Source organism: Podarcis cretensis, assembly GCF_951804945.1.
Source record: "Podarcis cretensis genome assembly, chromosome: 2".
NCBI lineage: Eukaryota > Metazoa > Chordata > Lepidosauria > Squamata > Lacertidae > Podarcis > Podarcis cretensis.
This window is the reverse complement of record NC_137171.1, coordinates 59,911,829-59,937,222: the sequence shown is the minus strand read 5'-3', so window position 1 is coordinate 59,937,222 and position 25,394 is coordinate 59,911,829. Positions and strand designations below refer to the sequence as shown.

General features: G+C 42.8%; 1 protein-coding gene across 1 annotated transcript; it reads right to left on the bottom strand.

Annotated features, from left to right (window-relative positions):
* Positions 1-10,330: 10,330 nt before the first annotated feature.
* SMAD5 (SMAD family member 5) lies at positions 10,331-24,996 on the bottom strand. Its single transcript, XM_079968136.1, has 8 exons — positions 24,857-24,996; positions 22,143-22,672; positions 20,888-21,139; positions 18,001-18,120; positions 16,950-17,171; positions 16,153-16,409; positions 13,383-14,971; positions 10,331-13,243 (listed from the first exon to the last, which is right to left on the bottom strand). Exons 2-7 carry the CDS (start codon positions 22,543-22,545, stop codon positions 14,828-14,830), a joined length of 1,398 nt encoding a protein of 465 aa, XP_079824262.1. The 5' UTR covers positions 22,546-22,672; positions 24,857-24,996; the 3' UTR covers positions 10,331-13,243; positions 13,383-14,827.
* Between the last annotated feature and the right edge of the window lie 398 nt (positions 24,997-25,394).

The window sequence follows — 25,394 nt, the reverse complement described above, 5'->3', positions numbered from 1 at the left end:
ATCCTTTGGTACAAATGCAATTATCTTAAGAGATGATGAGATCATAGTGTGGAACCATAACAAATCCATTGAATTATTTCATCGGGATATCTGTGCATCACCTCTCCATTCTAAGAGAAACATTTTCATTAGACTAAGAAGAGCCCGTACTGCAGTCCCCCATCTCAGTGCAAAGTGGTGATTTTAAGCAAATTCAAATGGAGGCACAGAAAACAGAATCCTTTGCTAACAGTTACTATTATATATTTAACCCCGAATAAGTCAAGGATATGTTGTCTGCAGGCAATTTTAAGCCTACGTAATAGGAAACAACTGTCATTAAAACCTGCTTTAATCCCATTGATTTTAATGGCAATTTCTTTTCATTAACATGAAGTTAACAGTCATCTATATACGAACATTTTTACAGTATTTTTAAAAATAATCACCACATTAGTCTCATTATGATTATAGCACAGAAAGTGAAAGAACGGATTGGGCTGAGACATAGAGCATGCTTAGAACAGACCCATTGAAATCAATGGGACCCATGCCAGCAATAGCCCATTGACTTTTTATTTTCATGATCAGGACCAGCCCAAGACATTGGGTTGCCTGAAGCAAACCTCAAGTTGCCACAATCCCCACTCCACAGAAGCCAACCAGTAGGATGTTTAAATCTTATTTCAATATTGGTGGCAGGAAAACATCCTCCTGAGGACAGCATATTAGTTTAGAGGGTGAATGGAAGAAGGCTTTGTCCTCCAGACAGCTTTGCCCTCCACCAGCTCACTGCAGCTCCTCACCCCCAACATCTGCTGCCTCATCATGATTGAGATTCCCATTTCATTGAATCACAAAGGCTGCATTGTTTGAAAGTTCAGAATAATCTACACCAAAACAGCTTTGCCCTCTTCTATTCTACTCCCACGCTCCTAAGCATAAATCACAGTTACTCAGAAAAAGGTATGAATTCCTGTCTCAGTAATGGGCATTAAGTACCAATGATGAAGTTCCAAAATCCTGCTACCATCTCCTTATACCTTACCTTCTCAGCCAATTTACCTGTTGCTTCTATCCTTAAATGCTTTTATCAGATCCAGGATTCTTGGCACTTAACATTCCTGCATAAGCATATGGCTTCAGGAGCCAGACTGATCAATCAGAGGAGACTGGCTCATATCTTGGGCTCATTCCTTGAACAGTACAGCTACATTAAGTAATGACTCACACATCTGAATGGGCTGTGACAATGAAGCTAAGCACTCACAGAACTCTCTACAGATTCACACCATGGAATTGGTGCGGACACACAGCCTGTGGTCTTCAAGTGCACCGTGACCAAGTCATGTTCTCAGATCTTGCTCAGAGGCTTCTTCTGAGCCATAGACACAAGCACTTGGATACATCAAATGGCTTTGACTTGCCAGCTCTTTATATCTGGGTACAGCACCTGAGTTTCTAGCACACATCGTAACATTTATTTTACTATTATTTATGAAATATAAATTTATATCCTGCTCTTCCTCGCAAAGATGCCCCAAGTGGAGAAAAGACAAGCGATATAACAAATGAAACAGTTCAAAAGCAAAAAATTAAAATTTGGCAGAATATTTGGACTATATGATATGTATTTGTATAGTGTTTTCGAGGTTACCAGCATGAGTCTGACCAAGCTGCGGGGGGCAGTGGAGGACAGGAGTGCCTGGCGTTCTCTGGTCCATGGGGTCACGAAGAGTCGGACACGACTAAACGACTAAACAGCAACAATGTGATTTGATTGGATTGTTAAAATGGAAAATTTAATTTAAAAATTATTTTTTTAAAAAAGAAAAGGTTCAAAAGCTGTGAAAATAATTCCAATGTAGACGCAGACAGCGTTATATACTATATGTAGGCTAGTGAATTTAGCAAGACCAAGCTACAATCCGCTGCTGCCCTCATCAGGTGTTACCAAACATGGAAACTATAGTGTGAAAGAGGGTCAGTGGGGAGGAACACACTGAAAATTTCAAAATGCATGGGGAACCTCCATATTTACAAGCAATTCTCAGTGCAGACTTCCAACTCTTTGGGAGGAGACAAAAATTGGCATGGAAGGTGGACAGAGTTTGGGCCAGTGGAGGCTAATCCTTTAGGGCAAATGCGTCACTGCCCCACCAACCTCAGTCTTTGATTCCTCCTAGTCCACTTGCCTTCTTACTTGCAACCAGTCCAGAGGGCGACTCTGTCTGCTCCCTCCTTCTTAAGTCTCAATTTTGCCCTTGTAGGACTCAGCAGAGAGGACAATGAAGACAAAAGTTGAATTAATTGGCTCTGGCTCCACCTACGTTTGGCCTTCTAGACTTCTGCCCTATCATTGCCAATGGGCACCACCCTCCATGGGCTAGTGTGTTTATGCCCACTGATGATCCACACCTACACATAAGAACCTACACACTTAGCTAATGCTTACCAGGGCTATAGTTATCAAGGCTGCAATCCTGTTCCCACCTGCCTAGGAGTAGGCACCACTGAACTCAGTGGAGCTTCTGAGTAAATATGTAAAGGCTGTGAAAAGAGCTCCCTAGTTTGGATAGGTGCCAGTCTACTAATTAAAGCCATTTACTCCATTGAGTTTCAATTACTTGGTTAAGCCTATTTTACAAATGCTTTTTCTTTTTTTCTTTTTTTGGATGGTTGGTTGGTTAAAATACCCACAGTGGAGAGAGGGAGAGAGATGAAAAGCATGTCCTCATCCACCAGTTTCTCAGCAATAATTACCTATTTGAGGATATTTCTTTTGCTTAAGTGAAAGAAAGTGATTTAAAATGAGATGAATATTTATTTCAAAACTAAAAAGTGGGGCATAGGCTTTTTTTTTGGGGGGGGGGACTTATCTTGGAGAGTAAAGATATAATCTGTCTCCTCCAGCCCATAAAATATGTTTAAAATAAAAAGGGTGGCCAGAGTAAATGCAATAAGAAATAGAGTAACCCCCGCATAGCTGTCATTCTGCATTGATGATAAATTTCTTTGTTGCATTTTATTTTTTATATATACCAATATATTAAAATATAGATAAAAATTTAAAGCAAAAAAGTGGACTAAGGTAATTTAATCCCACACATATTCATATTATTTAGCCAGAATCAATCATTAATGTTATCTTGCTACAACAGATTTGTGAGCCAAATTGTTGATTTTTAAAATAAGACTGCAAGGTTTTCAATCAGACGTGCCACTCATGCATTTAAGTTTAGATGCCCAACCCTAAGACAGGGTGGAGTTGTTGTGCATTTTGTCATGTCCCTGAGTTATCTCCATCACCCACTTTCCTCATTTACCTGGAGAGAGAGAGAGAGAGAGAGAGAGAGAGAGAGAGAGAGATCTTGCTGGCTATGGTATTATACCCATTCTGAGGTTCATATTGCACCTGTTCTCAGAGGTGTAGGGGAAATTCTCAAGTACAGTTACTCTTCATGAGAAGCCCCTGCTAAGATTATACAAATTAAAAAACAAACAATTATTTGACTCATGCAGGATGCTTGAGAGTCCATCTCCTCTACCAGCCTGCCCACTCCCTGAGATCTATTGGAAAGGTCTTTCTTTTCCATCACTCATCACTGGCTGAAATATGCTAAGAGGACCTTCTCAGCAGCCACTCTCAGATTGTGGCATGCCTTCCCCATGAGATCCATTGCACCCTGCTCTTCCAGGGTTTCTGTTAACTGATTAAAACACACTTGATAAAGATTTGTCATGCTTTTGATATGATGTTCGTAGGCTATCATTTTAGAATGCTATTTACCAAACTGATCTCTGTTCTTACACTTTTGTTCTCTTTCTTTTATTGGATTGCTTTGTTTTTAGTCATTGTGAGTCACCATGAGTGATGCAAATGCATTGAAAGGATGGGGCATGCATGATCAAAATAAGCAAACCTATTTGAGGGAGCTGAGAGGGTAGAATGGAGAGTTACCCTGTGTGAACCGTATGCAGGTCAAGGTTTGATGGGATTTGCCGGTCCAAATCAGCCTAGCTTAACCCAACCTTAGGCTGGCAAATGTCCCTCTACCCTCAATGCAAAGGAGAATTGAGCACTTGTTGCTACCTTGGCTTGTACTCACTGCTCTTATTTCTCAGTTATGAAGTGGGTAAACTGAGAGGTACACTAGCAGAGGCGACCTGACCTGTTTAGCCACCTGAAGCAGAACAGGAAGGTGCCACCTCCCTCACCGAAGCCTCGCTTACCAGAGTTGTGAAGCTGTGGCTTCTGGTAGTATCTCGAGAGTTCCCTGAGATCTTGTGAGAGTTGAGATAATTCGGGAAGCGGTCACCACACAACCCTGGCAGTGATGGCAGGATGGGAGGGGCACCCACAGGAGCACCACCCCACGGAATTCCACTGTTTGAGATGGCCACCTCATGGATGAGTTGGCCCTATACACTAGTTTAGCCCTAGTCCTGAGTCATCTTTAGAAGCTGAATCAGGGTCCTCCTTTCTTACCATTTCAAGTTCTATTCAGTGCTCCAACTACTGGTCCTCATTCCAGAGTTCAGCTGAGTGCAACTCCATTCATGGGACACCCACACTGAAGTGGGGCGGCATTTCTGCTCATTCGACCAGTGGTGAAAGGCTGGTGGTTGTAGGGCATTATCGCTTCCTATCCCTTTCTCCCTCAGGAGCCTCCACTGGAGTGCAATCTCTGGTAAGAACAGAAGGAACCCTCCCATCTGCAGAAAGGCAACTCTAGAAACCACCCAAGATCTTTAAGTTGACAGATGTACAACAGGAAGTACAGTGGTACCTTGGTTGTCGAACGGCTTTGCTCCTGAACAAATCGGCTCCTGAACGCCACAAACCCACAAGTAAGTGTTCCCATTTACGAACTTTTTTGGAAGCCGAACGTCCGACGCGGCTTCTGCTTGAGTTCAGGAAGTTCCTGCAGCCAATCGGAAGTCGCGCCTTAGTTTTCGAACGGATTAAGTTCGACAACCAAGGTACTACTGTACTGTAAATTCATTGACTGCAGAAGAGGTAACTATTGATCCCAAGGATAAAGCTATAGATACCAACCTTACCCTCTTGATTGCTTCTGAACCATATTCTATGTTTAAATTCTTTTAACTTTCCCTGGGAGAAGAAGAAGAAGAAGAGTTTGGATTTGATATCCCGCTTTATCACTACCTGAAGGAGTCTCAAAGCGGCTAACATTCTCCTTTCCCTTCCTTCCCCACAACAAACACTCTGTGAGGTGAGTGGAGGTGAGTGGGGCTGAGAGACTTCAAAGAAGTATGACTGGCCCAAGGTCACCCAGCAGCTGCATGTGGAGGAGCGGAGACGCGAACCCGGTTCCCAAGATTACGAGTCTATCGCTCTGAACCACTGCACCACACTGGCTCTCATGTTGAGGGGGGAATCTAATAACAACAGGCCTCAACCCTGCAGCAATTCCACAGACAAACATCACCACATACAAATGTTAGTCTAACACAATGTTCAATAATATCACCAAGCGGAATTGAACAGCCCGAGTAATTTTTAGGATTCTATTTTTGCAAATGGATGGAGAAGACACCTTTGTCGGCATCACAGAATTGGGAGATTTTCATTTCTTCCTTAAAATTAGAGCCCAGCGCTATAAGTAGAGCCCTGTTTGCTGATTACTCATGCCAACAGTTTCTGAAGAACACATGCCAGGACATTTCTTCTACAGATAAACATGCTATTTTTGAAACAAGAAAAATTCAGAGCTTGTAAGTAAGCCAACCAGAGAAAGCTCAATAACCTTCCCAAGCAACAAAGCGGATGCACTCCTGGATGTATGTACATGAAAATAAGCGCTGGTTTATAAATGCAGTGTGACACTGTAGCCTGTTCATGTGTTACTTATCTATTTGCTATTTTATTCAATTTCTTACCTACCCCTTTACCATAAGGTCCTGGGCTGGCTGCAGTTACAAAAACAAACAAAACTGTTATAAAACACAAAGCACCATGCAAAACCAGTTCCATATACACAACTGATGAGTAGGTGCTCCAGCATTTGGATTCCTCTGCAGACAACCTTGAATAGTACATGAAGAGCTGATGGGGCTAAAAGTGCAGCCCTGCTCTGCCATCAGCAGATATATAGCCTGCATATGAGTGCCTACGGACTCTCTCTTCACAAAAGGAAAATGGCAGCATCTATACTTTGGAACTCCCTGCCTATTGATATCAGACAGGCACCTTCACTGTACTCATTTTGGCGCCTGCGAAAAACATTTATTGTTGATTTTCCTTAGTGACAATTTTATCATTTTATCTTTTTTCTAAACCACTTTGAGGTTTGTTCATTTTTTGTCTGTTTTACAATCAAGCAGTGCATAAATTTTATGAAATAAAAATTTCAATGGAGTCTGCTGCATTCGGCTACTTTATACATAGTACTTTACACACACATGTACAATACATACATTTATGGGCAGTAAATAATTGAGCCTGGGTGGTATCTGGCTGGTCTGCTGCGGATTGTGATGCATTTTCTTATACTGTAATGTGTTGATTATATTGGCATTGTACCGCAATGTCAACCACCCTGGTATTATTGACAAAGGGCAGTATACAAGTCTTTTAATCAATGGTAACTGAATGTGTGAACTGTATCAATTGAAAAGCGTGGAAGAATGAGGCAATGTGCACATGCTGTCTGTGATGGTCCATTCATACATGCAAGTGACTGCTGTGGACTATCAAACATCCAAGTGTGAGTCAAGCCTGAACACGTTGATTTCAATGGAATTTAATTCCAGGTGTCTCTGCATTAAAACTTTGGGTTGGATTTAAAATGTATCTTTCACAGCTCAATAAGACCATTGAAACTGAACCATGGGTTATTCAGAGATTCTAGTGATCATTTTATATCTCATCCATCCCAAATCAATAGAATAGGTAGAGGAGGGGAGAGAGATGGTCTCACCCATTGACTTGTTTACATGCATGGTATTATATACTCACTTTAGCTGCTCTAGGGCTGGGCGTTATTTTGACTAATTATTATGGGATAGAAATATGTAACAAAAGCTATCTCAATAAAAAAGAGTACTCCAAAGAATGAAGATTCCAATTAAGCAAAAATGTTGAGTCTGGTGCTTCATAAAACACCTGCTCTCCTACTCTCCTTCACAATTCAGATAAATATTGCATTTGAAACTCTCAGAGATTTAAAAACACGCAGTGCCAGACAGTTGAAATGCCTTGGTTAAGCTTGTAGTTTGATGATTTAAGAACCCAATTAAACTGATTTGCTAGCAAGGCCAGTTTCACCGATGGGCTGCGTTTTAAGAATGCTTTATATGCCAACCGTGGCTTAAGCAAGATGAATATGAAGGTCTGTAAATATTTTGTCAACTCAGCTCGAAAGCTTACTGAAGCTGGCACATAAAAAAGGGAAATTCAATATTTTAGACCCACGCAAAACACTCTTCCTGTAGGAATCGTTCTAGATTTGCTGTACTTACTCAATCCACACAAAGCGCCTGTCGATTGATGGCACTGCCACCTGGGTGATGAGGAGTTAGCACTCACTGCGAGGTGCAAAGGGACTTGCTGTCACACATCAGAAATTCCAGCTTAAATTATCCCCCTCCCCTTCTTCAAACAAGCGAGCGTTGGCCAAAATGGAGATGCCCAAGAGCATCCAATGGGTGCTGGCGGGGATGAAAAAAAGCTCACTAAAGCTCACACATTTATTCTTCCACAGCCAGAGGTGCTCTTAGCAGGCGGGCCCAACCCCGAGGACTTTTATGCTGGACACCAAATGCAGCAGGAAACTGTGAATGGAGACACTTTGCACTGATTGCTGATTTGAGTTTTACACTGGTATTGCTTTATGGCTTGTGTTTTAATTCTGTACACCACTTACTTGGGGGACAAGAGGGGCACTACAGCGTAAATGCCATGGGTCCAAGTAAAGGTAAAGGTAAAGGGGCCCCTGACCATCAGGTCCAGTCATGACCGACTCTGGAGTTGCAGTGCTCATCTCACTTTATTGGCCAAGGGAGCCGGCGTACAGCTTCCGGGTCATGCGGCCAGCATGACAAAGCCGCTTCTGGCGAACCAGAGCAGCACACTGAAACGCCGTTTACCTTCCCGCCGGAGCGGTACCTATTTATCTACTTGCACTTTGACGTGCTTTCGAACTGCTAGGTTGGCAGGAGCAGGGACCGAGCAACGGGAGCTCACCCCGTCGCGGGGATTCGAACTGCCGACCTTCTGATTGGCAAGCCCTAGGCTGTGTGGTTTAACCCACAGCGCCACCCGCGTCCCTATGGGTCCAAGTAGTAGTCCTGTAATGCTACTCTTTGGAAACAACACTGCAGGCAGTAGAAGAACCAATGCAATACAGTGCCTCCAGCACAGATTCGTTCCAGGAAGATACCATGATCAACCTCACCAAAAGCTGCAGAGAAATTAAAAGGAATCAACAGAGTACACTCCCCGCAATTCTTTCTGAAGCAAAGGAGCAGGACAACCAGGGCTGTTTCTGCATCACACCCCCCAACTATACAGAAATGGGTGTGGATAGCCCACTAAATCCAAATACATCTGCAGTTGGTCAACCACAACCACTGCAACCACCTTGCCCCCCAAAAGGGACACTGACCACTGGACGAGAGATATCCAACATGCCCAGGAAGAGCTTCTTCAGCAGCTATACCACCCCTTTCTTCAAAGTGATGGGCATCACACCCTCCTAGTGAGGGAACAACTACTCCTGCACCCACCCAAATCAGCAGCTTCCCACTACGAAGTATGGGCAGGGTCAAGAGACCACATGGTTGGTTAGCCGAATTCCTGCAAGCATCTTGCCCACGTTCTCTTTTTTTAAAAAATAATTTTTATTAACTGGCCAATCACATCAAATTAAATCACATCATATAAATTCCGAATTACAAAGCCAAATTTTTAAATTTTGTTGGGGGAACCCATACTTCAAGATCCAAAGGGGAATTCAGATCATCTTCTTATTACTGAGTTAATGTCCAAATCAGTCCCAATCAGTCCAAACAAAGTTCATAATTCTATCCAGTCTTATCTTGGTGTTGCCACATCATATCTTGTTTGTATAATTTCTCTTTTTCCTTTACGATCTCTTCTGTTAGTCTCCTTAAGCCGATAGCAAGTGTAATAATCCTGTGTGGATTTCCCGTTCCTTCACTAAGTCCAGATGGTTTCCATATATCTCCTTCGTAGATAACATCACTTTATCCATCGTAAATTTTGGCATTTGTCGCTCTTAAGTCCCACCGAGGAGTTGATTCACGATATGTAAACAACTCTATTTCTCTCTTTCTCCTCCCAGACCCAAGAGCTCCCACAATGCCTCACAAAATGGCGAACGGCATTTTTTCCTGACTGCGTCACTCCAAAACTCTTTCCAGCTTCATCTTGAAACATTGCTTTGGATCGAAAGTTTATCTCCACACAGCCTTAAATCCACAGCTTAAGTCCTTAATTTCTGACTCATTAGGGGAGGGGGATTCTTGTTAAATCACATAAAAAGGTAGAGGCAGGTTTCCCCCCCCCTCCCCCCTCAGTCATTACCGTATCTTGACGTTCTTCTCGTATTTTATTGTTGTCTTGTTATCAGAGATCTCTTCTGTCAGTAGTATTTACTCCCCTTTTTCCTTGATGTATGTGCAATTAATCATGTCCAAATTATTTCTTTTAAAGATCATTGCAACCAGCGGCGCGAATCGGGGACGGCGTCGAGGAGTGCCGAAAATCCCACAGGAGGGCTTTGTGCCTAGTGCCCCCACCCCCACAAATTCGGGGGTGGTATAGGGCACAGCAGACAAGGGCCGTCCCCCCCATAATCCTGGGGGGGTTAAGGAGGCTAATTACCCCCATCATAGCCTCCAAATTACCTCGTGTGGGTCGGAGAGATGTTATTGTCAGCCATCTTCCGATGCGCCACCTAGTGGCCCCCCAGCATCTTGCCCACGTTCTCAGGCTGCAAGAACCGCAACTGATCCCACAAACGTAGAACAGACAATGCTCCAATAGCTTTTCCAAGGTCTGCTCCAACATGGCACTGAGTTTGGAATGGACACAGCAGGCTGATGTCTAATACCAATGGATGATGGATACTAACCAGCCCCATTGCCATGTGAAAAAGCTCCACTGGGCAGTTCACTAATGATGCAATGGTCATCACCCAGTCCCATTTCATTGCCCAGAGCTATTTGGAAAACAACAGTGCCTTCTGAACTCTACTTAACTGAAGAGGGCCCTCGGGAGCGATCCTGCCATTATCCCACCACATCTCACCATTCCAGAGAGTTCAGGAATTATTTGCAATGCAGGCAGAGACAGGTCAAAACATTGTGCTGCCCAAAAAGGTTGTTTTTATTTTAAAATACTGCTATCTAGCAACAATTCAGGCAATAATAACTCTTTATTAGCTTGAGGGAGAAAGTGTTTGACATATGTAGATGTTTTCCAGGCACAGACTACAATACCGTCTGTTTTTATCAGGTAAACATTAGTAATACTGTGAAATAAATGCATGGTTTTTTAAAAATATTCAAATTACAAGGCTGTTACATAGTAACTTTTGTGAAACAGCATTTTACATTGATTATCTGTAGGAGTAGAAAATGTGATGCCGCAAGAGAACAGAAATTTTGGATGTGGGATGTTTGAATTCTTAATTCAGCCAGAAGATTCAAACCTGAATTCATCCATACTTGCTGTAGAACCAGCTTTAGTTATTGTGAAGACGAAGTAGAAAGAAAGTAGGGCATTTTAGAATTTTTAAAATAAATTAATCCTGAGGCACATTTTGGTCCCTTCAGCAAGTCAGCAATCTAGCCAGATGCAACAACAATCTTGCACAATATAGTTTAATCAATTTTCCAATGAAAACTTGCAATTTACGCTGAAGTCAATTTGTCTAGTACAGGGGTCTGCAACCTTTAAGACAAAAAGAGCCACTTGGACCCGTTTCCGAAGGAAAAAAAACCTGGGAGCCGCAAAACCATTGCGACATTTAAAACAAATATATCTCCGGAGCCGCGATCTGACAGCGGGCAGGAAGGTGACGTCGGGACTGTGCGTGACTAACGCACGCACCGCCCCATGCGACGTCACAGCCAGTACAGCGCCCGCCACAGTGGGAGTGTCGGGGCGCACAATGCACCTCCTCCCCTTGCTAGTATCCGCCCCGGAGCCACGGCAAAGGTGTAAAAGAGCCTCCGGAGCCGCGGGTTGCAGACCCCTGGTCTAGTACCTCTTAATACCCACCAGAAGTATTATTGAGAACAAAGTCAAAGCACACATCCTCCATGGGTGGTTGGATGGTACCCACCGCCATTTACTCTCCCAAAAAAGGAGATGGCCAAAAGAGGCCAGCGAAAGGCATAAAAAATTGTAAACTGCAAGAATGAGATAGTCTACTCAGTTTCTACAAAAATGAGAACACGTGACTCAAGCTAAATCTGGAAACGAATAAGTCTCCTTCCATTCTTACATACACCATAATGCAAGCATGGCAGCTTGTAGTGAAACCTATGTCAGATGCCTACACATCCACTGAAACAGAACTAAGTAATTGGCAACTCAGTCGGAATATACAAGTAAATCTTAGAGATGGAGAATCACAACAAAAAGGCAAGCTGATGTATCAGCATTTAATAAGTTTGTCCCTCCAAAGGATAAAGGGAAAACCAGGAGCAAGTTTACTCATATCATTGCTGGTAATAGTCCGTCCAATTCCCCCCCCCCCTAAAAAAAAATGCACTAGCAATTTATGTACTATTCTTGCTCTTGAAAAGTGCAAAACATATATTTTTTGACTGCATACACAGAGTAATATTGCTCAGACTGCATGCAAAGTCAGAAGATCTGGTTAGTACTGGTACCTAACCAGTACTAAGGCTTTTAGATGGCTTAAAGAGTAGGAATCTTCAGGAAGTTAGTTACAAAGGCCAAATCTTTTAACACGGCAGAATTAACTTGCAAATCATTTATTGTTTTTAATTCAATGAAATGTGTTAAAAGATGGTATCATCTTTAGTGTTATACAGGCAATGTGGTCAAGTGCAAGCACAGAACATCTGGAGCCACTACAACTGCTGGGGAGCAATTCCCCCTGTGCAGTTCCTGGTAATTTCAGTGAGGTTTGCACAGGAGAACACCCCAGCAGATCTTGCTTAGCTAGCAGCATGCCCAGCAAAGGCAAATATTGGCTGTAGTTTTAAGTAAGGAGTTGACTAAAATATAAGGCAACAAAATAAGACCATCTACTTCTCTTTTTTTAAAAAAGAAAGACTGGGAAAGGGTGGGTTTTTTGCTTCTAAAATCAAGTAGAAACTAGTATGTATACAAAAGAATGGTACAACTTTGTAAAGTCATATTTGTTTTCCCTTTAAGGCAATTTCAAAGTATTTATTATAATATGTAAACTCTTGAAGACCCTGGCAGGACTACCATATAAGCACAACACAACTTCCGTGGCAATGATGGGTGGCATTCAACTAAGTTTTACTTTGGTGTAGATCCAGTTAAATTTACAAACATGACTAGGTCCAGATGTTCCACACGATCACATTTGCTAATAACCAAGTAGCCTTTTCATAGTCTTCTAGTTTTGAAAGTTTCTTCACAAACATGTCGCCACAGAATACACAATTAAGAGTTCACTTCCTGCAATAAAGTATGGCAGTGACTATGGCCAATACTGAGCTTACCAGCATTTAAGGAGTTGTGGGAACATGATTAACACTCCTCTCACCATCTAACCAGAGACTACAGATAGCTAGTTCTGTGTGATCAGCGAAGCAATTCCAGGAGTCTTTAAAGTAGCTGATCTTTTAAACTTGGGAGAAGTCAACTTCAGTCTTGTGTGGCCTATTTTCCCCACCACTAATTGGTTTTAAAACTTATAAAGCACAAATACATACTCCGATGTCTCAACTGTTATGGAATAATTTACCTGTGTTCAGTGATCTCAAGTATACACTCACTTAACATAATGTTAAGCTTTAAAACGAAGGCAACCACCACCACCTGTAGTCTAGTCCACATAGGACTAGAAACAGGTGATCCCATAGAGAAAGCGTAGCTTTAACTGCTGTCACTGGGGAAAGGCTCACTGAGAACTATTTTTGGTGGACTACATCTTCAGAAGCCAATGCATTTAGTATGGTACTTAGCGTTGGCTTTAGCACCCTAAAGCAAACGAAAATACATGGCAAAAGAATATAGGCCTTCTTGGGTTGCTGAGGGAAGGGAGAACTTCAACAAGTTAGCACTGAAGTGTAACCATTTGCTTACTTACCACACTTACTCTGAGGGAGACCAAGTAACTGAAGGCTAGCGGTAAATTTCTGTTAGCAAAGCATGGCTGCTGGACATAAACAAACACATTTCAGACTTACTTCATCTTTATCAGATTTAACTGCACTGGTAATTGCTGGATACTTAGGCATACATCCCCCCCCCCCACACACACACTTGTACTGATGAATAAATATGCCTGAATGGACACCACCAGTAGCCTAAGACAGGAGGACTTCCACATTCATATCCATATTCACCAAAACCCTACCATTCATCTCTGCATCAGTTAGAGTCCTTTAGTAGGTTTATTAACAAAAGGCCATAAAACTGACAATTCATTTGACAGATGATGCTGAAGAGCTGATGTGTTATATAAGGGCTTAAGATTCTTGACTTCTTCTATTAGGCTCCAGGCACCAAATGGCAATGATCTTTTTGTTATTGAAGGCCTGGTCTGCCTCAGTAATTTAAAAGGCAAACATTCTGCATCACTTAACAAAGTGAGAGTCCTGATATTCTGGTTACAAATGTAAAGTACACCACAGTTGTAATTAATACTGGAGGAGGGGAATTATTAAAACCAGCAGTAACATTAGGAAGGACATTAATTAATACTGTGTGTGTGATTATTAAAACCAACAGTGACATTAGGAAGCCCCCAGCATACCAGCTACAGAGAGGCAAAATAAAATGGAAAGGTGAACAATGCCTTGTAATGTTATCTACAAAATGGCACGGTTTTGCACTATAAAAGACGTGGATTTCCTAAAAAGCTACACTTTGTCAAGGCCTAGCCCACAGCATGAATGTAAGTCAAGGGAAAATACTGACTAGTCTAAGCAAAACAGAGTGCCTTGAATCAAATGTTTAAGAACAATTGACTAAAGACAGCATCCTATTTACACTTGTCTGGGAGTAAGTTCCAGTAGCTCAATGTTCCATTGAGTATACATGCATACAATTGCACTGTAAAGGCAGTATTAAATTGAACTGGGGTATAGATAAAACCACTATTTACCACAGAACTTGCAGTAATGCATTCTAATACCACTATCTGTAATGTGTTTTTAACATGTATATACTTAAGTCACATTATTTACTCAAGCTAAAGGCAATCTTGGGTGTAATAAAGCTAGGTTTGTTTATGGACATTATCCATTATACAACATTAAAAACTTGTAAACTGGAAATAAACAAATTTAGGAAAAAGATAAATGTTATTCCCCGCCCCCCCCCCGAAAAAAAAGAACCAGTTCAAGAATGTGTTCCTAGAAGACACATAAAAATATTTTCAGTGGAGTTGATGATTATTAAATATGCGTATCAAGGAAAAATAAAATCCTGAATTCTCAGTTTTCTTCCCAACTTGGCTGTTTCCTTAATATAAAAAAATCAAACGAAGAGCGATAAAAAACAATGGAATTGGTCACTGGTAGAAGAAAGCTAATGTGTAGTATGTTCTTACAGTATCCACACTGGAAGTGTCTGTAGAATTAGAAAATGGTCACTAAAGTTATGGTTGAAAAAACTTCTTTGGCACTATGAAACAGAAGAGATGGGATTAAGAGGGGATCCCATCTGGGTGAGTACTTTATCCAGCCACTGCAGAGGCCCGTGAAGATGGATTTCTATCCAGCATGGAGTGCTTGTAACATCTTGCCGATGATATTCCGCTCCCCATCCCTACAAAAAATGGGCAGACATTTAGTGCATATCGAAGAATCGCTCTTAAAACAGCCAGTGTTGATTAGTCTAGTAAATTCATTAGAAATTAAAAATGAGTAACTAACACACACACACACACACACCACCCTCAAAAAAAGAAGTGTGATACATCAGAGAAAAGGGAATACAGTGGTACCTCGGGTTACAGACGCTTCAGGTTGCAGACTCCGCTAACCCAGAAATAGTACCTCGGTTTGAGAACTTTGCTTCAGGATGAGAACAGAAATCGCTGGTGGCGGCAGCGGGAGGCCCCATTAGCTAAAGTGGTGCCTCTGATTAAGAATGGTTTCAGGTTAAGAACGGACCTCCAGAACGAATTAAGTTCTTAACCCGAGGCACCACTACATAGGTTTATGGAGGAATGGCAGGATACCATATGCTTCTATTCCTCCCACAGAAAAAATCCTACTGTTCAGTAGGATTCCCGGTATACGTTGTCTACTAGGTTTTGCAGATGGAGAAGAATGACGGTTTATTCAAACAAAGCCTCATCCTATTGGAAAGGCCTGCAAATGACGAGTGAGAGAATGCATCTGTCCAACTGACACCTGCTTCAGAGCCTGTTACACTGACAAGGAGGACATGCTTGTTTGAAATACAGGCACCTTCCCATTTATGCACACCCTATTTGCACGCAACCAGAAGCGGTACCCAGAAACAGGGTCACCTGGTCACCCAAGCCCCACAGTCCCTTTGGCTCCCCCAAGCCAGAGAGGCAGCAGAGCTGGCCCAGCTGATGTGCTACTCAGTTAACCAGCCCAGCTGACGCGTAAAGGAAGTTGTGCAAGCTCTGTTGCCACTCCGACTCACACAAGCTGGAGGGGTTGCGGGACTTGGTTGAGGAGGACTCTCTAGGGTGCTCCCCATTTTACACAATTTTGTGCATGCGTATGGGGCCCCAGAACAGAACCCCTGCATAAATGGGGAGTTGCCTGTAATAATGCATCCAAACTCCCTCTGCATCATTCCCCATTCTGAGGGACGGTGGGTTACTTCTGTGACTTTTCTAGATTACATATGCGGATGAAGCCCTCAAAGCCACAGAAGATTTTCCATTAAAGTTATTGTCCTGGGGAATATACTTCAAAAATCACTCAAACGCACAAGTTATAGCAGGTTCACCCCCCCCAACCCCTTACCTTCACAAAACTCATCCGAATTGTGCACATTTTGGTGAGCTCGTATACTGCCTCAAATCCATGATTGACCGACTGAGCTAGAAGCTGAGCGAATTCCTGGTTGTTAAAAATTTTCAGGCTGCAGCCGCTAGGAATTTTGCAGACAGTTGTAGGGTGAAATCCATGATGGTAGTTGCAATTCCGACTCTGTACAAATATGCTACTGTCACTCAGGCATTCGGCATAGACTTCACCACCGACATAGTAGAGATGGACACCTGGAGTCAGGGGAGTGAGAGAAACCCAAACATTTAACAGGGTTATTTGCAGAAATGTTACAGATGTCAGAAAGTCTAGCCAAGTTCCTATTTTTAAAAGGCTCCAGTAGGAATGGTTTCCAGTTATTCTAACACATCAGAGTATACTTGCATTTCTACCACTGAATATCAGCCACTAGATGTCCTCCTTCCATGAATCAAAGAATAAGATTCTTCAACAAATAATTTTTTAAACCGAGATTACCTAAATATTGCTGGTATTCTATTACTAGGAAACTGTTATTCAGAATCATGAGCCATTTGGCAGGTTAGATCAAAGCATCTGATCAGAAGGCTGAAAGATTTGTCTTTGGTGTGCAGTCTGTAGAATCACACTATATGTGTGTGTGGAGATTTGTTCACTGAAAATGCTTCTTTTAGAAACATTAGGTGGTATTCAGCTACATTTTACTCATAGCAGACCCACTGAGATTAATGAACATGACAAAGTTAGGTGAAGGAAGGTTTCTTATGATCATACAAAGCACATTTCTCTATTACCTTTTCCAATGTGTCTCCTGGTGTTCTCAATTGTTGAGTTGCGATTGACATTGGAGAGCAAACCTAAGCAGAACCTGTTCTTGTTATTAGAAGGATCTGTAAAACCGTCTACTAAAATACTAGTGGAAGATGCAAGAAATGCCTCCCCAACTCGATTGTTTAATTCATAATACACAATTGAACACCAGTGCTTGGGCTCTTCATAGGCCACAGGGTGAACATCTATGAACAAAAGCAAAACATACGGATTTCAGTATTTCCAACACCTAAAGCAATAGTCTCTCCCATACAGTAATAGTTATTAATGCCTTTATTCCTAGGAGCTCAAAGAGTTTCATGGATACCCCACCCAAAATATTCCAACAGCTCTGCAAAGTAAGATAGTCCCACAAGAAAGATGGGGGAACCAAGTCTCTGATGACAGTGGCATGGCATAGTTCATGTTCACAAGCACTACATTACGCCAACTTGGGAGCATGAAAAATAATTTGTTTTAATCATGCTGAATTACTTATTTCTTTAAGCCACAGCTCAAGTCCATAAAAAAATTGAGTTTCAAGAACGTGGCCATTTAAAGCGCCCACACTTAGAAACGAAGACCGTCTTCATATATACACAATTAAAAATTATTAGTTTGCTGACTGGTTGTTCACTGAATACTGAAATATTCAATACATGCAGCAGTTTATTCTGAAATGCTGATAACTTGGTCCAACCCTGGGCTCCTTTGGGAGGAAGGGCAGGCTACAAATATCTTTTGCTCCACCTATAAAGGTCCCCCTCTGGTGCTGCTCTGTCCACATCCCTGCAAACTCACTACGTATCCAACCCTCAAACACTAACATCCTCAACCCATAACACAATTACCCATGGCTGAAAAGCAAAATTGGATGCTGCCCATCCAAAGCCTTCAGTGCCAATGTGCTTTTAAGAGGCAGGGATAAGTGGCAGCTGGAAAAAGAAGCACTTTTGATTGGTAGATTATTCTCTTCTCTATAGAATTTCAACTGCACAATATTGACAAGTCCACAAAATGCATTGTTCACCTCACCTCTACTGGAAATATTTGGCATTATCTGAGAGATCATATTATTGCTTGTGTCCATAGACTGTGAATTATCTTGCCCCATTTGATCTTCAGGAGGCATATATGCTGGTGGTGGTGTATCTGCTATAAAGAAAAATAAGGAATTTGAGCAAAGTGAGAACATTTAATCCAGCCTAATCACAGCTCGTTACCCCTACAAAATCAACTGTTCCTCCCACTTCAGGGTCATCCTTCCTTACTACCTCCTCACTCTCCACCTTCCATTTTTCTGCTTCCTTTGAAATCTTTTTCTATAAATAAACTGCTTTCTAAATACTTGGTTGACCAGATTGTCTGTGTTACTTTCCCCACTCTACAGCCCTCTGGGCCACAACCTAACCAATCTCATTCTTCCTGCTCTAGTGATCATCATCAGGAGGGCAGTCTTGGTCAGGTTCTCACACTGAGACTATTAACTAAAAATGCTTGGAAGCAGTGTCATCAACATCAATGGGATCAAACAAAAATCAGTATATTTAGAACAACCTATAAGATGTTGCTTCCAATTTTGCCATTGCAGTGATTTACCACTCCCTAGTTCCCTGCCCTTCTCTTTTCTGGTTAGGATTGCACTGTAAAGCCACCTGGTCTTCCCCTCCCTATATGCTTCATGTGTGTGAGTGCGTGCTTGGAGTTTAATGTGGAGGATCATTTAAGCTTCCGATTCCCATTTCACAGTCTGAAGTGGCACTGTTCCCAGATTGTTGTACCTCTGTCACTGCTATAACTCCCAACTTCCCTGTTTCTCCTATTCTAAAACAAACAAAACCTCACACCCCTTGACTCATCTTCCCTTGTCAATTCCTGCCCAATTTACCTCCATCTCCAAACTCCTGAAATATGCCTCTTTGCATCCCCATCCATTTTCCTAAAACTGCCCTTGCCAAAAAAATAGCCTACCAATTCAATTATCTCTGCGGTCTTAGTCATCTCTGCAGCATGTGATATATAGCTGATGACTCTTGCCCTAAGACCCCACTTAGCTTTTCACCTGTATAATCATTCTTTTGATCTCTACATATGGAGAGACACTTCCTCGTGGATCTGTTTTTAGCTCTCTTGCTGTCCTCCCCCTACAGCCTCTCACCAGGTGTATCCCATTCCATGAGTTTCAGTACCATCTATAGGCTTCTGATAGCGTTCTTCATCTTTACCCTGAATTTCCTCCCTTCATCCAATCTCCCATCTCCAAGTACTTTTCATATTTTGGTTTGTATGTTTTGTCAACATCTCAAGTTCAATATGTGGAGGCCAAACTTCTTATCTTTCCTCTCAAGCCCTTCTTTTATAACCTCGCTCTCCATGTCCAGTGACATTATCGCCATCCACCCTGCTGAGTAGGCACATAGCCTTGGCTTTCTCTTTGACTTCTCTCTTCCTTTACCAAATAATCCACAATTTAGTGTATTACTGCTGGGCAAAGTTAGTGCTCTCTTTGTAACATTACAGAAAAAACAAACAAATAAGAGTCGTCTCTGTCACCTCAGCAAAAAATCTGGTCCATGCCCTGGTCTTTATTTTATTATCTGAAATGTTTTTTGGGTGTTTCCAAGAGACATACATTACAGTGCATATACAAGAAACCAACTTTTTTTTAAACAAACCCCGGGCCAATACAACAACATGGCAGACTGAAGCGATCATCAAGTCACAGCACAGGTGTGGGGAACCTTTCACCCTCCAGATGTTACTGAATTACAATTCCCATCAATCCCCCACAACACGGACAATGGCCAGGGATGATGGGACTTGTAGTTCACTGACACCTGGAGGCTGAAAGGTTCCCCACACCAGTTTTAGCAGTTCATATCCACTGGTCTTCAATACTAACACTAGCTAATTTCAAAGGCACCCATGAGTTTGTGGAGGAACCATTCATGGGAATCCTCAACTAATGTGCAGAGTGGGTCCAGGCTCTAGCTTTGCCTAGACTATGGAAATCTACTACTTCCTGACTTTCTATTGCCTTGACTTTGTCCTCTCACCTTTATCCAGAACTGTTATCAAAAACATTCACCTCTCACCACTCTGACCATGTGATGCCCTTCCTTGAATTTCTACACTCCCTTCCTGTTTATTCCTAGAGCCAGCATAAATTTATCACCCTTATTTTCAAACCCCACCAAAGCCTTGCACCATCTGATCTTTTTGATTTTATATCCCAACAAACATATGATACCCACTCATTCAGCTTCACCATCCTTGGCCTACCTAGGAAGCAACACAACTTTTTCTCCCTCACATTTATGAAAGGAACCGCCTCTCTGAATGCTTCCATGATATCACCTATTTTACTACATTCACTACACACTCTCAGAAACCCCGCCTTTTCCATGAAGACTTTGGGCACAACCTCCTAGTTCCTATGTTCTCCATAACTAAAGTAAAAGTACATGCAACTGCAATAATCATACAATCTTCTCCTGCATGCCTCACTTCCATTCCCCTCTTTTTCCGCAATTGTCTCCCTAGTGTCGCTGTCTACATTAAGTCTCCAGGACACAGATCTTTCCTCTCGTTGTTTGTGTAGCACCATGCATATGGGTCACACTAAATAAATAACAGTAGAATGGTTTATGCTTTCTCCAAACTCTTAGTCTTGTGTCTTCTGTCCCACTACCCATTCAAATCAGAAGTGTATGCAGAAATACATAAAACAGCAAAATTCTCAAATAGCAATTATTTGTTTTTTTTAATTCCTTCACAAGATTAATTCCAAAGCTTCAAATGATGTTTCCTCAATAAATATGACAAAATGCATAGCAGGAATTCTGAAATGTAATTCTAACTCCCTCTGGCTTCATACTACAAGTTTTACTTTTCAATTAAGTTCACACAGATAGGCTTTTACCTGGTAGCTGAAATGGACTAGAAGGTCCGGAACTGGCTGGCGAATTTGGGTAAGTACTGCCGCCTGGAGAAGGTGGATATGGACTACTTGGAGAAATGGGAAATGGAGTGCTGTTAGGCTGCTGGAACGAATCTGGAAAAGTAGCATTGTGTGGCATGTGCGGTTCATTGTGACTCAGGTTCCTGAACTGAACCAGAAGGCTATGCTGTGGGTTGAATTCACTATGCCTTGGCACCAATACTGGAGGTAGAACTGAAAAGAAAGAAAACAATATAAACCTAAGATTAGTGTTTTTAGTTAACAGCCCTGAAGACGTCCGTTTGTCTACAGCAGTAGAAGTGCTAAGTGCTGAAGACACAGAGACAGAAGAACGTGCCTTAAGCACACACTGTCAAAACACTGGGAAAATCTAGTTGCATGTCCCATAGCAATCCAACAAGACAAGAGGTGCCTCTCACTGACAAATGGTGTACAGCGGGGGGGGGGGGGGGGGCATTTCCAGGCCATGGGGCACATTGCATTCTGAGCTCCTTTTGGGGGACCACATGCCAGTGATGGATAGGGTCAGAGCAAAAAAGCTTGCTTCTATGTTTATTATCAGAAATCATGTTTCAAAAAGCATAGAGTTTAACAGATGGACAATGCAAGGTAGACATATAGCATCAATGTTCCCCAAGACAAAAGAAACCTCAAGGACCGCCTCTGCCCATGTGGGCCTACCAGGACCCTGCAATCATCATGATGCCCTTCTTTGTGTGCCTCCTCCACAAGAGGTCCAGAGGGTGGAAACACAAGAACAGGCCTTTTCTGCAGCGGTTCCGTTTGTGGAACACTCTTCCCCAGGGTGGCTCAGCTGGCGCCCTCATTATACACCATTAGGTGCCAGACTAAAACATTCCTCTTCAACATCATTTATCCTTTTAAATGTGGGGTTTTTGGGTAGGGGGCATTTGTTTGGTTTGTTCTTGGTTTTACTGTGTATTTTGAACTTGTATTTTTATGCTGTGAACCACCCTGAGATCTTCAGATGACGAGCGGTATACAAATTTAATAAATAATAATTTCACTTTGTAAAAGTAAGTTCAGGTACACCAATCTTCCTCATAGTCACCTGACAGCAAACCTATACGTGCTTTCCTGGGAGTCAAGTCTCACTCAACACAATGGCACTCTCCTCTAAGTAGACATGCACTGTAAATCACATTACAGTTTGAACACTTTGTGATGAAAGCAATGCCATAACATTCAAACACACCTGGGCTCTCTACCCTTTTGTAATGATATGGATTGATGCAGACTTCCTTCTGCTTAGATCCAAAAGGAAATTCACAAACGTCCAACGGCTTCAGCTCGTGATGACTCTGAAGGTCAGGCCAACGCCAAACACGACAGTAAATAACATGAGGAAGGCCCTTGCGGTGAGAAACTTGAAGTCGCCCATCTAACGAACGAGGAATAGTAACGCATTTACTGGGTTGTCCAGGACTGCTCAGTGCTTTCTCCAGCTCTTCCATGGCTCCTTTCTTCTTTTTCAGTTTTTTAACCAGAGCATCAACTGCTTTTTCTGCCCATTTTTCCTCTTCATCGCCTTGTTTCCAGCCCAAAAGACGCTTTACAGCTGGGCTAGTAAAAGAGAACAGGCTGGCCATTGACGTCATTTGACAAGTGTTCAAGCAAGTTTTGGAACAAAACTGAAGATTCTCAGGCACAACAGCAGCTGGGTAGCTGCTGCTGTACAGCAGCAACTGGGTTTTTTCTTTAATCCAGTGAAGTTTCTTCTTAGGCCTGTTAGAAATAATTACAGTCCATTAGTTGTTGCCATCTAACCAGAGAGACTAAGACAAAGAGATAAAGGCTAACCAGGAACTTATAAAGGCTATTCCATTTATATCACACACTATAAAGTAGATTCAGTAATTGGTTTTTAATATTTCCCATTTTCACACTACATACAAGCCAAAAGGGTTGTATCTACTTCAGTCATGCGTACAGCAGACCCACTGAAATCAAGTCATGATTTCTCTAAGCATGAACAAGACTGCAGTCCTAACCCCACTTAGGTGGGAGTGAGCCCACTAAATTCAGCATAGCTTAGTTCTGAGTAGTCATGGTCAAGACTGTGCTGTAAGTCTGAAACCAACCCAAAAATTGATGTCTCTTATTAGGAGTTACATCTATTAGGAGGAAAGCTTCAATACATTGGTGGTTCAGAAGAACACTTGCCATTAATAACTAAGCACTATGTAACATAACTAGTGCAGTGCAATGTGAAAGAACCAGTTTAAAAGTCACTTCTGTTCTCCTTATGTGTTTTAAGTCCTGTGTCAAAACCAAAGAAATGCATATTAAGAGCTGCGTTGGAATAAATACCAATTGCTCGTTGCTTCAAAACAGTTATATTATATATTAAAACATCACAGGTAACAGTAACGAATTGCTCCTTTTATATTACCAACAAGGACCAACTGCAACTTAAAAAAAATAAAAAATTAAAGGGGAGTAATGATGACAAACGGAACTAGTGTGCTGTGGCAACATGTTGATAAGACCTCATAAAATCCCAGAAGAATACTCAACAAGTACAGACGCAGACAATAGGCAGCTGGCAAAAAGCAAGCACTAAACAAAGAAAAAGGATGTCAATAACAAAGTGAGTTCCGGTTCTGCTACAGAAACTGCCAAATATTGTCTTTGGGACTTCTGATAAACCATAGCAAGTCAAAACAGCTAGCTTGCTCTGGAACATTTTCAGTCTCACCCCAAATCTGTAATACTCAGCAAAGGAAAGCTAGGTGCTTCCCTGTTACCTACCTTGTTACATATGAAAACACACACAGGAACAGCAGCTACCTGATTTGCTAGGCAAGAGAACACAGCAAAGCATTGTGCTCCCTTCCTCATCAGAAGGAAGCCACTTTCCAACATCTGCAGTCTGTCACCTTCATCTCTCCAGAAGTGGGACTGCAGTTTGCATGCCTAGACAAGATGCACACAAAGTGCGCCCAGAAGCAGCACTCACCTGTATCGCTCACCATGCTTCCCTAGTTAAGAAAACTGATATGGGCGCCACGGTTGCTGCCAATCCCAAGTATACACTGCGTATGAGCAATATGCCCTCCAGGCGTTGCTGGAGCACACACCTCCCACCATCTCTGAACACTGGCCACGCTGGCTGGGACTGCTGGGAGTTGGAGTCCCAACATCTGGAGGACACCATATTGGCTGCTCCTCCTATCGCATTACCACAACAAACCAAATGCAGGACCCAAGGGGGAAAGGGACGCGGCAATTTCCCCAGCCAACATCCAGCCTTCCTGAACAAGATGCCTCTGTCCTAGGGGTGCACCTTGGGGGCTCACACGCCTGAACACAGAAGCAAAAAAAAACACAAAAAAAACCATTGCATGCAGAAAAACGTGGGGTATGTGTTTGTCTGGAGGAAAGAAAACGGAAATCCATTCAGTCGCGATAGATAAAGAGTCCCCACCTAAACTTCCAAGCACGGGCCTGGAGCATGCTTTGCACCCCATTTGCTGCAGAAAAAAGCTCCAGCCAATGCATTCCCCCAAAAAACCATTTTGTACGTTGCAGCAGCCCCACATAACGTACTCCTGTTTGGTACTAGCGCAGGCCGCGTAGCCAGGCTGGAGTCCCACTCGTGGGAGGGGGCTGGAGGGGGGGGGCTTAGAATCTGCCGGCCGCTTGCTTGCTTACTCACGAGGAGGCTCTTCCTCTCTTGCGCGCGCGCACACACACACCCCACACAAAGGGAGCCTCCGCCGCGGCGCGAGGCCGGGCTCTGCGCCTTCTCCCCAAGCCAAGTGCGGCTCCCCAGCCCGCCGCGCTTGAAGCGAGAAGAACCCTCCGCGGAAGCCGAGTTCAGGGGGGAGGGGAGAGAGAGAGCGGAAGGAACGAACGGAGGCTCCACCTGCCTCCCCCGCTCCCCGTGCCTCCAAAGAACCTACTTACCGCCCGACGAGCGGCGAAGGAGGGCAGAAGAAGCCCCAAGCCAAGGGGACCACGGTCGGATCGGAGGGGGGGAAGAAGAGGAGGAGGAGCCGAGCAGGCTCACGAGAGCAAAGAGCTCACGTGACCAGCAAGAGGCAAGCGCTGGCTGGCTCGGCCTGCGCTGCCACTCAGCCGCCTTCGGCCAGTGGCGTGCGAGGAGGGGAGGGCGGGAGCTCGCTGTAGTTGGGCGGGGGCAAAAGGAGAGGCGGCGTGAAAAAGCGGGTTGCTTTCGCTGCCGCGCGCTTTTGGGTGGAGAACGTTTGAAAGCAACAGGCGATTCACCTGAGGATGCTTACTAGCACTTTGTTTAGATCAGTACTCGCAGTTGCATATACATTTATATTAATTTTTGTTTTGTTTTTTTAATTAAAGTTTTACAATCAGAAACGTACAACATAAAGACAAGATTCCAGAGAATCTCCTGGATTTCCCTCCTCCCCTTTGTGGGTCCTATTATTAATCACATCCTCCTGCATCTTTTATAATCAAATCTTTTACA